Source organism: Daphnia pulicaria, chromosome 2 (assembly GCF_021234035.1).
Source record: "Daphnia pulicaria isolate SC F1-1A chromosome 2, SC_F0-13Bv2, whole genome shotgun sequence".
Lineage (NCBI taxonomy): Eukaryota > Metazoa > Arthropoda > Branchiopoda > Diplostraca > Daphniidae > Daphnia > Daphnia pulicaria.
This window is the reverse complement of record NC_060914.1, coordinates 653,980-668,686: the sequence shown is the minus strand read 5'-3', so window position 1 is coordinate 668,686 and position 14,707 is coordinate 653,980. Positions and strand designations below refer to the sequence as shown.

The window sequence follows — 14,707 nt, the reverse complement described above, 5'->3', positions numbered from 1 at the left end:
CCACGTTTAGATAAACGATGCTACTCTCATGCACTCATCACATTTTGATTGCAAAAAACGTTTAAAGCAAATTGCAAATTATCGACCCCGCTTATGTATTTGTAAAAATTTTACTGTGAATAACAGAGGCGGGGAATTGAATCCAAGAAGCATCTTTTCATCAGATGCATGCTAAAGTTAAGTTCTCCAAAAGCTTTTTATTGATAATTAACCCAAGCATGTCAAATTCAGCCCTATTATGAATTTGGACACAAATAGTTGGCAAATCATTGAACCACATGGAGATCTTTCCCTACTGTATAAGCGCAGACATACATCCATTGGTCTTTTACTTTTTCGTAGGCATCCAATGCTGCAGGACGAGCGACTTCCCAGTTATATAAATCCCTATTATGGGTAAAACAGTTAGAAATTAAATATTCAATCCAATACTTGCAACCAGATTTACCTAAATATCGGTCGGCAATACTTCGTCCGCCTTGTGAAGTTGCAAATTCAACTGCCAAAGGAATCACTTCCTTAAATTTTGCTTTCAGACAAAGACGTAACCATCTTCACAGAAGTTTGCTTCTTAAATTGGCTTTCAAGAGTATCTTGACAGCTCTAACTTACTTTGGTCGGTAGTCGGTCCTCTTGGCAGCTCCCGCCTACCGACCAAAGTCGACCAGAGTCTCAGAGACGAAAGTAAAAAATGAAATCAATTGTTTAAGGGGGGACCATATTTAATGGAACAGTGTATTACAGCAATATAGAGGTTATACATGCTGTTTTGTAAATCAAATCTTTCGGCAGGGATAAAAAGAGAAAGTTGGTATTATTACGAAGCGGAAGAGAGGGCAGTCGGTGGATATGAGGGGTCAACGCTACACTAAAAAACTTAGAAGAGGGGACGAAAAAAACGCGCGAGTATACGAAAGTCCAGAGAACACGAAACGAGAATCGAATGGACGAAAGCGGTTTCAAAAGATTGTTTGTTATGTTTTCCTTTTTTTCTGTTATATGAAGAGCAGCTGCGACTCCCAAAAAGAATATACATTTAGCTACCATCCACAGCGGCGTCAACCGAAATAAAATCGTGGCTTAAATTGTTTGTTTTGTTTTTTTTTGCTTTTGTTAATTTTTTTTTTTTTTACGTTTAAATGTTGTGTAAAGACATCGGCGAAATCATAGCTGTTCTCCTCGTGCTTTCTTACAAAAAAAAAATGGGATTTGATAATTTGATATCGGTTATGATGTTTTTGGAGGGAATGGGGCCTCAATGAAAAGCGTTTCCGAAGATGAAACGACGAGAGGCGGACGTCGACCTACACCAAACGAAAAACGAAGGTAAAAAATAATAGAAATGCGTGTGTGATCGAGAGGGAATAAAAAGCGCACGCGTGCTGGTCACATTGGAGGAATTTTTTTTTGTTTTTAGCTGTCCCGGTAGTAAAAATATCGAGAAGGGGGAGAGGAGTTTAAGAATTAAAAAATAAAATCCCGAGTAATACGATAGTTGCCGTGATTTTGGTTACGTGGACAAAGAGAGGGGGCGGGGGGGGATTGGATGGAGGTCATGACGCCTAGACGAGAAGCACGATATACAGAAACGAAGAAGGCAAAGGACGTGGAGATTAAAAGAGATAGGGAGGGAGGAGGGAGTGAAAGAAGAGTAGACGAAGAAAACGCACGACATAAAAAGTACTACTTATGTTATGTTTCAAAAACAGTGACGTAATCTCGATCGTATAAGTTGGGTAAGTAGACATATTTAGTGTTGTTATGTAGAAGCCCCCCGAGAGGATTGTAAAAATAAAATAATGAAAAGAAGTTATGAAAATTAAAAAAATAAAGAAGTTAAAGAACGAGCTATCTGGTTACGACAGATTGCGAGAGATTATAAGCAGATTTTTTTTTTGGACGTGGAATTGCTATGAAATTTTTTAGACAAATAAAAAATCAAGTCTGGCTATTATTGTCTCATTCCTTGGCTTCGAAATATTTGTAGGTTGGATTCTCGTATCCATTTATCTGCATGTTGGCCACATGCCTCTCTTCGGGCGTCACAGTCTGATCCACCTCAATAAAACCCTGCAAATAAAACAAATATCATGATAAACATCCGAGCCAATCAAACGCTGCACAACTGCCAAACCAAAAAAAACAAACAACGAACCTGCTGGTGGGGCGAACGAGCATGTCGCCTCTTCAATAAAACAAGGCCGACAACCATGGCAGCCAATAGGGCCACTCCGGCAAAAGCCAGGGTGAAATAAACGGAACGGTTCTCGCGATGACCAGATTCATGGCGGACAGAGAAACCCTGAATTTGGGAGATGAAACATCAATTAAGGACTGCACATCTTATAATACTGATAACTGTAAATTCTCCCTTACAGCTTCGTTATGGGCAATTTGGTGGTTTTGTGCGTGCGCCACCTTCGGTCGCTCCTGCATATGCTGGACAGCCTGGGCGTCGACGTAAGGAGGCAGATCTTCCTTGGCCTTCTTCTCCTTCATCTTGTCTTTCTTGACAATTTCCTCCTTGATCATCTTGGGCTTCATCTTGTCACCCATAGCCTTGTTGGGCTTGGGGGAGGCGGTCGATGTCGTCATGTCTAGTTTAGCCGACGAGTCGTCCTTGACGGTATCCTCGGCGCTCGAATCCAGTTGATTCTGCTTCTTGTTCTTTGACTCCATTTTCTTGCGTTCATCGCGCCGACGTTCGTCTTCCTTGCGGGCCTTGTCAGCTTGACGTTGACGTTCCTTTTCTGCAAACCGAATCAATGAAATGTCAATCAAAAACCCAAAACAAAACAAGACCAAACAAAAAAAAAAAGAAATCGATTTTACCTGCTTGTTTAGCGACGATTTCGGCCTTAAAACTATCGAGCACGTCTTCCTCCGACGTACGGGAGGTCATCAAAAGAGGAGATGGCGTATCATCTTTCGACCGCAGAGCCAGCAAATAATCTTTCATCAGCGGCACAACCTTAGCTTGGATGTCTGGGAACCTGAAATCAATAGCCAACGTGATTGTAATGAATACGTTATTGATCAAACGCCCAACCAGAAAGGGCGGAGAGGGGGGGGGGGGAAGGAGGAGGGAGTGTCGTCATGGGGAATGGCGATGAAAAGCTGACATTCCATTTTTCATCGTACGACGGAAAAATTAGCTGCCATGGCGAGCACAGCAGGAAAAATATAACTACGAGAAAATCAACAAAAGATGACGCCAATAATAACGGCGATCCATTAACAAGTGACAAAGTGGCATTCTCTGGTGGCCTAACTAAGAATAATCACGTCAATATCTTTCAGCACGTGATGTGTTGTTGATCCAACGTAAAACCTTGTATGCAAGAGAAAATGCGCTGCCAAAATCCCTAACGACTCGGCACTGCAATCGATCAATAACTCACTAGCAGTGTAACTAGGAACTTGGCTCTCAGCTCAAGTTTCCAGGTCCAAGTGGGCAGTCACACTTGGACAAAGGCAAGGTGGAGGGGCAAGTGTGACGCACGTTGTTGTTTACTTCTGCTGTTATTTTTCCTCGGAAAGTTATTTTACCTGTCGAGCATCTGGAGGCTTTGATTGGTGAGTCTCTCAATGTCATTCAAGTGTTGAATGGTGGCATCCTTTTCGCGTTGCGCCTGGCTGGGGTTGATGTTGAGCAGGTGGCGGAAATGGCTGATGCTGTGGTGACGGTCCTTGTGGAGGGCACGGAGCAACTTTTCCAAGCACTTTTGAATGCGGTGGGTGTTGGCTGGATTCTCGTTGAGCGCGTCCGTGTAACAAGTCATGGCGTCGCGCTTCTTCTCGTTAATGGCGGCCAAAACGCGTTGCTGATGCACAGCTGACAGTTGACGCTTCTCCATGACATCTTCGTCTTCCATAGATTTCACCAGTTTCTGGAATCTGGGGGGACACAAAGGAGGGAAGAAGAGAGAATACCAATTAGATGATAATTTGAAAAACTTGGCACACAATGATGTAAAATTCCATACCGGTTCGTCATCTTGTGTTTGAATTCTTCAGCGCCCTTGGCATCGGTCGAATGAAGATCTTGGTAGCGATCCTCCAATTCAGACCAGTCCTTCATGATCTATGGCAGAAAAGTTATTCAGGTTATTAAAAAGTTGGCGGGCCAAAAGTTATTTAATCATTCGCATCTCAATAAAAGCGAGCGGAATTCAATACCGGAAATGCCCATGAAAAGTTATTATTACCTTGGTGACCCTCTCCCTGTGTCTTTCTTCGAGACGCTGTTCGGCGTCGAGGAAGTCATCGCGCTCCTTCTTGGGATTGTAGTGAGTCAAATAAGGATCGGGAGTAGGCGACGGCTTGGGCTTTGGTGTAGTGGTAGTCGTGGTAGTCGTCGTGGTTGTGGTGGTAGTCGAAGTGGTGGAGGAGGTCAAATCATCATCCTCGGCGCTGTCAACATCGTTTTCATCATCCTCGTCATAGTCGTCGTCCTCATCGTTCACGTCGATGGTCTTGGTCTTTTTATCATCGAGTTTGTCTTCAACGGGGGTGGCAGCCGCATCGTCATCATCATCGACATCATCGTCGTCGTCGTCGTCTTCATCATCTTCATCGTCGTCGTCGTCATCTTCGTCATCCTTGGACGATTCGGTTTTGAGAGACTTGGCGACCGGGGAGACGTCGTCCAAAGTGGCGGCTCTCGGGCAGCAAACGAATTCGACACCGGAGAAGAGATCCACTCCGCAGGGCAACAGGATAGCAAAGGATCGAAGTTTGAGATCACGAGCCGAGCAGGCGGTGGCGGCTGTGGCGTTCCACTCGTCGTAGGACCAGCAACGGCTGGCGTTGTGGACGTGATCAAAGACGCACTGTTCGGGGACCAGCAGGGCTTCGCTCTGGAAAGCTCCTTCTATAAAGCAACGACACAAAAGATGTAGAGCAAAAAATCAATTTCATCATTCCGCACACGAGATCACGGCTAACTTTCTCCCGTCCAGAGGGGGAAGAACGGACCGGCACATAGCAACCGGCTCATAGCAACTGAGAGCAATCAGTTACAACAAAGCTTTTAATAAAAAAGCATTTGACATAGTCAAAGCGGGTCCAAGTGTCAGAAAGACAAAGTAAAAGAAAAAGGAGATCCTTCTCCATTGTGCGTCCATTACACTTTCGGGACGTGATGTACTGGAACGGTCAGAATGAGGCGAGACCGACCTCCATTCATTACAGGCCCAGTAGAAGGGAAGACGGACAGGGAAAGAGAAGAAGGCCGGAAACGATACAAGTTTTTTTTTTTTTTTGTATTTGGAACAAAGGCAGCAAGAAGGGGCGAGAGAGAAAAAACGATCCATCTGACTTACCCAGACAGCGGTAAGGTTTCACCGACTGCGTCGTCTTGCATTTACGATGTCCCAGTTTGCACCAGTTGTCAATCTTGACAGAACGAGGGGCTTCGACGATGTTGGTAATGTTGCGACCGCGGTACACCTACATTGCGCGCAGGGGAGAAATACAGACAAAACAGACACATTGTAGTAGCTGCTTTTTATCAAATTTGTGACAGATAAAGATTAGTCTGAAAGAGAAAATGTGACATGAAAGGATTTTTTTTTCTTCTGACAAATTCAATATTGCTTTTGGGGCCGGGGGACCATTTTGATTTCATTTTTCCTGGAATACGCCAAAAAATGGCTGCTCCTCAAACAAACACAAAAGATGCGAGGGCTGAGAAGAGGAGACGACGAACGGACAGAGACGAGGGGAAAGACCGAAAGATTATAATTGATCCAGCTCATGCCTTCCCTTATTACGAAAAGCCTCTTTTGCGTTTCTTCTCTCCTTTTTTTTCTCTTTTTGTCGCTCCTTGTGCCTCAAAAAATCGATCAGTGAGCCCAGAAAAGCCTAAAAGAATTACTTTGACTGCCAGTCAGTGCTCCCTGCACAACTGGCCTACAGGCTGTTTACTTTCTCAGCCCGTTTCCGCCACTTTGAGCCCCTTTCGGAGACAAAAAAGAATAGGAAAAAGAAACCAAAAAGTAGAAAAAAGGAAAGAAACATGTTCAAAGAAGAAAGAGGAGGAGGACTCTCTGATGATGGGTTTTCCTCCATCTTGCCCACTGCTGCTAGGGAGCTGTATATGTCATTATTTCGGGTCATTCGATACTAACGCCAGCGTCATACAGCGGATGGTTCCAACGTTAACGATTTCTATTCTCCTCTTCCAGGGAACAGACATCCAACTGAATAATTCACAGGCGCGGCCACAAGCTTCACAGACTGCTGGACTTCTTCCCTCGTTGATTATTTCGTGACAATTTTCCCGGGAACGATTTGATGACGTCCAAGGGCACCTTTAACACGAAATCAATTCCGGGGATGACACGAAATTCAAGTCGACTGCCAACGCCCACAAGCGACAAGTCAACGCCCCCCTCTTTCTACATGGTTCGGCGTTGTTTCATAATTTAGTTTTAAAGTCTTCAAAACTTGGGAATCTGTAACCGAGAGCTTGGCGTCGTCGTTAGGTTGCTAGGCGACGATATAGCCCCAACGCAACACAACTGGGAGGTCGGTCTGTCCTCTAAGCTCCTTACACTCCTTAACCACGTCAGTTTTAGCTCTTCTAACAGCTATTTTATTTGAGTAGATGGTTCCTTCGAGGGGGGAAAATGAGCTCCTTGCTGCGTCTACTATGCCTCGCTGCCGGTTTGGGGTTGGGCCATGTTTCTTCCCTGCACACACCCCTTTTGATACCGGCCATGGCGGGGTGAGCCTGTTCGCTCGGTGGTGGAAGAGGAAGTCATCGATCGAAGGCAAACCGAGCGTATGACTCATCGAGCGGCGTATATATATATATATATTCTGGGATGGGCGATAGCGAAGCGCGTGCAACAAAACACACACACTCCCCTATTCCTACGAACGAAGGCACTTGGCTTGGCCGCCGCTTCAATAAAAAGAAAAGTTAAGTAAAGAAAGAAAAGGGATAAAAACAACAACAAAAAACTTCAAACGACACTAGTAAAAGAGGGCCAGTGCTCTCTCCTATATACTTGCCAGAGCACACAACAAAAGGGACACATTAATGGCCAGCCACCTTTTGACCTTATTGTTGGAACACCAACAACTTCTTGTGTTTCTACTAGCTGCTCTTCTACCACCACCACCACCACCCGAACAAAACCCTTTAGAACGCGGACGTAACGAGCTGCTGCTGACGACGATTACGCAAATCCTCTGTTTTTAGTTTTCAACTGCTTCGATCAACGGACTTGACAAGAAGGTGAAGTAACTCGTAAAAAAAAGAATTCCTCGATGATAAGGAGAAAAGTAGATAAAACAAAAACCATGCAAGGTGTGTGTGTTAACAAGGAGGAGAGTGAAAACAGTTTTTTTTTATTCTCTCTTCTCCTGTGGAGCGAGAATTCCCAAATAGATGTCGTTGCAAGTCCCTAGCGTTCGGTAAAGGATTGGTGGAAGTTACTTTTTGGGCGACCCTTAAAACATCTTCCTTTTCTTTCTCGCCTTTTCTTTTAAATAACAACGCCAAATCCCATCCCGTTTCTTCTGCATGGAACATTGCATCATAACCTGAAGAGCAGACGACCAGGGGACTGGCGACTCAGCATATGCACGTAACGACGACGAAAGCAAAGCGAGTGGCTACTGGACTGCAGAAAACAGCAGAGCTAGGAGCGAGAGAAAAAAAAGATCGGGATGGACAAGTGGAGCGCAGCAGAGCGGAGACGGTTGGAGTTGACATCCAACTTGGGGTGTAGATCCCGTAGGGTCCAGGGCTTGGTCAAAAAGGGGACAGGAATCACTAAATTGAAAATGGGATTTATATTTCGTTTCTAAAGGAAACGAGAAGAGAAGAGAAAAAAAATATTGGAATAGACGAAGAGTGGGACGGTTTGTCCGAAATCGATCCAGACCAGACCCGAACCAAGTTCGTCCCTACAAGGAGCTAAAACGGATCAATCGATTCCCTTCCAATTTTCTCCCATCTTCCATTGACGTCGTCTCGTCTCTTCTTCCATTTGGCCAATCGATTGGCCCCACTCCAATTGCCTCTTGGGAGGAACTTTTCTATTTTATTTTTCATCGGGAAGGTAAAGAGGAGACGACGAGAGATGGGGAGGGCGAAAGAGAGAAAAAAGTAAGTCAACAACAAATCGACCACACGAGCGACAATCGATACAAACGAGGAGAGTAGTACGACGACATGGCTGAAAGCAAATCATTTGATTAGTTTCGATTGTCCACATGTTCCTTCTATTTTACCTTGCGGCAGAAATCGAGGATTTCAATCTTGTCCTTCAGACAATAGCTTTTATTCTCCAAATCCGAGACCCACTTTCCGGTCGAGTCCATGTACTGCGGATGAAGCGGGTTGCGGAGGTCGCAGACGACAGCCACTTGGGGCTCCACCTTGATGGGGGCCACATCCGATCCGAATGATCCAGCGACAGCCTAGATATATGTGTGTGTTATTAAGAAAAGCAAAGAAAAAAACAAATTACATCAACAACATCAATAACAGCGGAGCAAAAGATAAGAGGAAAGTCAATTGCACGTCGGCCCCTCTCGCACAGATGTAGTAGTACATAACAAGACTTAGTGGGAAATAGGAAAGCAAAAGGAGGGGAGAGATATTATTGATTGGATCCATCTCCTGCTACATCTCTGAAAACTTTTTTCCCCTTTTTTTACAAAGAGCTCAATCAGTTTTGTTTGTATGCCCACACACACACGCACACATAGGCCGGTCTGAAAGCAACTAGCTTACTTTAGAAATTTCCTCTTGTCAGTCTTTAGCTACTCGTTTTTCTTCATCTTCGTATTTCGTGTGTATACACATCGTCTGTTGTGGGCCCAACTCTTGATTTATGTGTGTTACTCTCGTAACCCCAAGGTAAATAAAAGGCGGTAGTGGTACAGTAGCACCACAAGAGCATTGCCAACATGGCCGACCTCATTTCTTTCATTCAAATACTACAAGAAATGAAATATTCGAACCAATCACCACGGCGAGAGAGAATGGTAGGTACATGAAGTGTGTTTCAGTTCAGCAGAAAATAAAAAACAAAAATAGGAAATAGTGTCGAGTTCCACGGAAAAAAAAAAAGGCCCCTCGGCTTTTCAGTCCGCCCAAAGCATTTGAATGGCCCTACGGAAACGCGACACCTACTTTTCCCCTTTGTGTGTTTCCTATTTTTTTTCCCCCTGATTATTTTGACTTTTTTTCTTCTTCACCACACATAGGTATATGTGCGTGTCATGTAAAAGAGAAACAAAACCGAATGTGTGTGTGTGACCGTCACTGGCGGAAATGACTAAAAAGGGGCCGACTCCGGGACTGAACTCTCATCCCCACACGACTCGAGCGAATATGTGCGCCATCAATCGATCGGGGCCTATACACATTTTTGTGTGTGTGTGTGTGTGTGTCCTGGAAGGGTTGATTAATATTAGATTGGACTAGAAAGGCAGGCGGGCCTGATTAAGCACGGTAACGAGACTACCAACACACAACCAAACTCAAGTCAGTTCTTCTTCTCCCCGTTCAAGTTGTTTTTAAGGACTTTTGGCTTTTTGATCTTTTGTGAAAATAAAAATGGAATTATTTTCTACGAATAGGAAGAAACGGAAGAAGAAGGGCTTGGCCTTTTGCGGAAGTCTCTAACCTTCTCCTCCACCACAGCTGTTCAATTAAGAATAATGGCAGCTGGTGAATACTAAAGGGGAGAGACCAATCTTCCCCCATTTCTTCCTTTTCAGCTGCTCTTTTCTTGTGTGTGTATGTGTGTGTGTCTCTTCAAAAAAGGAAATAACTCGGGGAATATAATTCTCTTCTTAAAGTACAAATCCCCCCCTTTTTTTTCGCTGATGCTTGACTTGTTCCAACTCTTTTGTCACCGACGAAATTGAACGACCGACCTGAACGGCTCCTCGAATGTTCTTTGCCTTGGCGAACTGATGATGAGGTCGATCGATTCCTTTTTGTCTCGCAACACACACACACACACAGACCTCGTCCCCTTTCCATCTAAACTCGTCGAATGTCCCCCCAAGTCATTCTCTCTTTTTTATTCGTGGATAGCAAACTAAAAAACGAGACGGGCAAATCCCCCGGCCTAGCTGAAATGCAAAGAAAAGGAGCGAACTATTTGTTTTCTTGCTTCTGACGATTTTACCAACGACTGGACGTGCGAAGGACGTCTCCCTTTCAGATTATAGAATAAATAGCAGGGATACACAGAAGTCAGCGACAGGGCATGGACAAGGTGAAGAAATATGAGATGTTCTGTCATCTAAGGTACCTAATCAAAAGCTCGAGCCTGATCCATGACATGAGAGGGAAAAAACACGAAAAAACCCAGAGGGGAGGATGAAATGTGACTGCCTTTCAGACACACATGGTGTGTGTGTGTGTGTGTGTGGTGGGTTTTTTAATCAAACTGATCCATGCAGAGTCATGCACCTCCACTCCCCTCTGGATTCCTGAAACAACGGGACCTGCTGATGTTGTCTGAGACAATGAGGTGTAACCAATCCCTCGAAAAGCTTCAGCTACAAAGACCAAGAACGAGCTGCTGCCTGCAAAAGTCTGAAACATCAGCCATCGTGGGGGAACCTAGCTCTCAACAAAGGGAAAATGCCAGACAAAGTGAAAGACGATAAAGGTGTGTAAAGTTAAAGCATGTAAAGAGTTATGAAAAGGGGGACACGAAGGTCGATCAGCCAAGTTGCCAGGCGCCCAAACGTATATATACGCAGGGGGGAAAAGCTTTATGGGATTTCGATACTAGAAAAAAAAAGGGCCGCGTCAAGGCGAATGGCGGATGGACCGAGTCACACACACACACACAGACACAGGGCTCACACACAGACACAGGGCACACACACACAATCGATTGTTTTCTATTTGTTTTATGTCGAGGAGGGTAGAGCTAGAAGGAAGAAATGGGAAAAGATCATGGGAATCCATTTGTAGTTTGAAAAGGAATCTATACCTCGACGTAGGCAAAAATGTCGGTTACACTGATGGCGGATAGGACGATGGCGATGAAAAACACTTTTAAGTTCCACATTTTTGTTGCTTCTTCTGTGTGTTGAGAGGGAACAGAGGAACACACCCACACTAACAACGAAATGAACTTTCTCGCTGCTCAGCTGCCTCTTTCTGAACTGACAGAGTGTGGACGATGCCAGGCTGCCAGATTAGTTTGCGACAGCCGCCGCTGAGGGGCAGCACCGATGCGACCTATTTCACTGCGCCTGCGCGCCACATTTGAAAAGGAAACCCCCCAACGTTCTTCTTTCCTTCATTTTTTATTCCGTTTAAACACATATATTGTAAAGGAAGTTGCCGGCATTTGGAAAACTAATAAGGTAAATTGAAAATTGAAAACAAAAAAAAAAATAGAGAATTAAAACTGCCGTTGATTTATACAACACGCCGCTGTATGATTTTTACAAATTTTATTGGTCTTTTTTTTTCTTCTTTTTCTTCTCCTTCCCATATTTTGTTTCCCCTGCCTTTCGATTGAAGCAGTCGAGATGAAAAGCTGCGATTTAATAATATGCAGAAAGACGGGAGGAGCAATTTACGAGCTCCAAATGAGTTTTCCTTCCGAGTTCCGTGTCCGGCTCCGCCTCCTGTTTCTTCCTGTTACTTCCTCTGAAACGGAGCAAAGAAAATGAGGCAATTTACCAGGAGGTCGGGAGGGAGAGAGAGAGAGAAAGATGTGTCAATAGCGAATGTTTGAATGTTGCTCTCCTATTGAAAAGAAAACAAAAGCATATAACGAGATTTTTGGGTACACACATAGACGAAGAAGTGCATCGTCGTATCGTTAAGGTAGGCAGCGCCCATACGTATACATACTATATAGCCCACAATACAAATGCATCTCTCAACTAAAATGAAAATGAAAAAGGAAAATAATAACAAGAAAAAGAAGAAAAGAATCGAAAAGGAGCCGGCAGTTGGCGTCGTCATCGATCCGCACGAAGGGACTTGTGACAGTCAGCACAAGTCACGAACTACACACACACACACACCGCGCCCGTCTCCAATATAGTAAAGTGTATATTGCTGTATACATATATATATCTATCTATGCACAGTGGATAGACATCCATCAGCTAGAGCGAATAAAGCAAAAAGGTGGTTGCAGAAGCAGCAGCAGCCATCATCATATCGAATCGTCGGTGAGGCGATGGTTTGTGTGTGTGTGTGGTGATGCGGCTGGGCGGTGGCGGCCCTGCTATCGATTTTCCCGTCCGGGTCCCCCCACACACACAGCACTCATGGCGGTCGTCGTCTCTTTTCTTTTGCTATCCCACCTTTTATTTTCATTCCCTCTCTCTCTCTCTTGTGTCGAGTATCTATCTCGATAGCTCGCCCGCCATCAATAATTCAAGTGCATCGCAGCCAGAGGCCGCGGCCGGCGTCTCTCTATGGCCAAAACCTAAACGACTTAGATAGAAGACCGTCCTCTATACTATATCGTACTAGTACTAGACGCCATAGCTTTTGCCGATTGGCTTTCTCTATGTGACTACTGCGTGTGGACTGTGTAGAGCTTCACACGTCCCCAAAAAGCGACGACTGCACACGTAGATATCTCTTCCGCCCGTCTCCTCTCGACTCCAGCAGCACTTGGTCCCGCTGCTGCTGTGTGCATGCTGAAAAGCATATAGCGACCGCGTCCGGCTCTGCTGTGTCCTGGCCTCCTTTTGTGTTGCCCCCCCCCCCTTTTTTTCGACTGGAAAACGCCAGTGATTATGCACGTCGCCGTGGCAACGCTCGTTTTCGCTTCCTTCGGCGCTGGATGCGTGATGACGCTCTAGCACAAGTCAATAACACTCGCCACCGCCGCTGAGACTGGGCTGCTGTTGGTGACAGCGGCAACTCAAATATATTTTGGCCCAGCACTCGGCTATCTATAGACAGTCGACTATGGCTGGAGAGAGAGAGAGAGAGATTTTTTTGATTATTATCTTCGCATTGATTCGATTCCGCACGCTAGATTTACGCGCGCACCATATTGGCCAGTTGCTGCTGGCCCGGCCATTATTACTCTCTCCATTTCACTTGTCTCCCAGTCCAACTCTAAATGGACAGTCCATTCTATTTGGGTGGATAAGTCGGGTAGATAAGTCACAGACACTAACCCCCTCCGCGCCAACGCGTAATTGATTCGAGGAAATCGGGAGCCAGCTACTCGTACGAAAATTTGCCCTTCATTGCTAATCGCCATATGCGGATGATGGCAATTGCCTGTGGGTGGGGGGAATGCTGGGCCAACACTTTATATACATCCAACACAATGTGGCCCGTTTGGCAGAATGGAAAAGTCTCTTTTGACGAGAGTCTAGAAAGTAAACTGTAGCATTCAGTGAGCGGGTGGCGGGACTATAGCTGCTCTATGTGTGTGTGTACAGTACACATTGATGTGGGCGGCGGAATTTAATCCGGGCGGCTGCTGCATGTGCATGGCCATTATCAACGGAGATCCGGTTGCAATATCCTTGGCAGCAATGGCAATAGCAATGGCGATGGCACCACCACCACGGTCCATGCAGCCAAGGACACGGGAGTTCGATAAGAGCCCTGGTTCTACTGTCCGGAGTTGCGAGATTGCAACACGGCCAGTTGGTCCGGCTCCTCTACGTGTGTACGTTCTATATCCACAATAGAAGCCATTGAAAATATAGGCCATTACTCTTCTTATTTTTTCCTTCTTCCAATAACAGTTGCGAGTTGTACAATAACTATCCAGGCTTAGTTATATAGACTCTTATGTAACCCTGTCAACCAATAACTTGGCAACGGCCATTTAAGAGAGCAACTGTTTATATAATGAAATGATGATGTTTTATATGTTATATTACGTCATGGCTTGACTATATACAACCGCCACTTGTGCAATTACTTTCAACTGTTATGTTGGACCGGTTTGACGAATTGGAGACAGCCGACTGATTAGAGTCTCTTTGGTTATCCTGTTGTAAATAGGAGAACCCAAATGGCGGATGATGGAGAAAGATGTTGTGATGGGTGGGGAAGACATTATCAACTCTAATTAAGTAGCGTGTAGCATCGGATATGTCTCTAGGCTAAATGAAGGATATCTCGGTCGTCGTCTTGTAAGACAAATAATAACAAGACGACAGCCTAAATATATCTGCTGGGAGATAGCTAGGGTGGGGCTGTTTCTATATTGGAATTTCGCGCCCAGTGACCTTGTCGGATTACATCGGATTACATGCCCATTGGCAATGAAGATTGAAGTCTCGGCGGGAGCACGACCGGGACACAAAGACATGGCGGATTGCGGCCGCTGGTCTATATTATTATATCTATACACTGCTGCGCCGAGCTCACGGACTGATGCTGGATCACAGCAGCCCGGCACAGCCATTGGGCGAGCGAGATTGAATTAGAGCAAAATGAGAAACGAATTATTTCACAGCTGCGGCTTCCTTAAATATTCTCATTCTGGCCGTTTGTCCCACCCCGCTCCCTCCATCCTTGTGATTCGACGACTTACTTTCGCAAGGAGCTGCCGGGTGCTCCTTCAGCTCCTTCAGGAGCTAATTCCAGATAGATTAATCCGTTCAATTCGTCGGCGACTATGTGTGTGTGTGCTGTGTGCACAGTCTTTGCTTGCTGATTTATTTACATCTCAAGTTGGGGCCATAGCAGCAGCCCGGAGGGGAGTCTCAGCATTTA

The 14,707-nt window shown here is 45.2% G+C and overlaps 1 protein-coding gene across 1 annotated transcript; it reads right to left on the bottom strand.

The window, feature by feature from the left end:
* Nucleotides 1-704: 704 nt before the first annotated feature.
* On the bottom strand, nt 705-11,171 carry LOC124327039 (amyloid-beta-like protein). The gene is made up of 10 exons (XM_046785868.1): nt 10,980-11,171; nt 8,248-8,436; nt 5,325-5,451; nt 4,209-4,873; nt 3,987-4,084; nt 3,550-3,897; nt 2,833-2,993; nt 2,377-2,750; nt 2,156-2,302; nt 705-2,070 (listed from the first exon to the last, which is right to left on the bottom strand). Exons 1-10 carry the CDS (start codon nt 11,055-11,057, stop codon nt 1,960-1,962), a joined length of 2,298 nt encoding a protein of 765 aa, XP_046641824.1. The 5' UTR covers nt 11,058-11,171; the 3' UTR covers nt 705-1,959.
* Nucleotides 11,172-14,707: the final 3,536 nt, after the last annotated feature.

What these genes read in the sequence shown, in the direction of transcription:
- LOC124327039 (XM_046785868.1), bottom strand. Translation starts at nt 11,057, where the DNA reads ATGTGGAACTTAAAAGTGTTTTTCATCGCCATCGTCCTATCCGCCATC. An exon ending in AAACACAAGATGACGAACCG is followed by an intron (nt 3,898 to 3,986) that starts GTATGGAATTTT and finishes GTGTCCCCCCAG; the next exon opens with ATTCCAGAAACTGGTGAAAT. An exon ending in CTCGTTCGCCCCACCAGCAG is followed by an intron (nt 2,071 to 2,155) that starts GTTCGTTGTTTG and finishes TTTTATTTGCAG; the next exon opens with GGTTTTATTGAGGTGGATCA.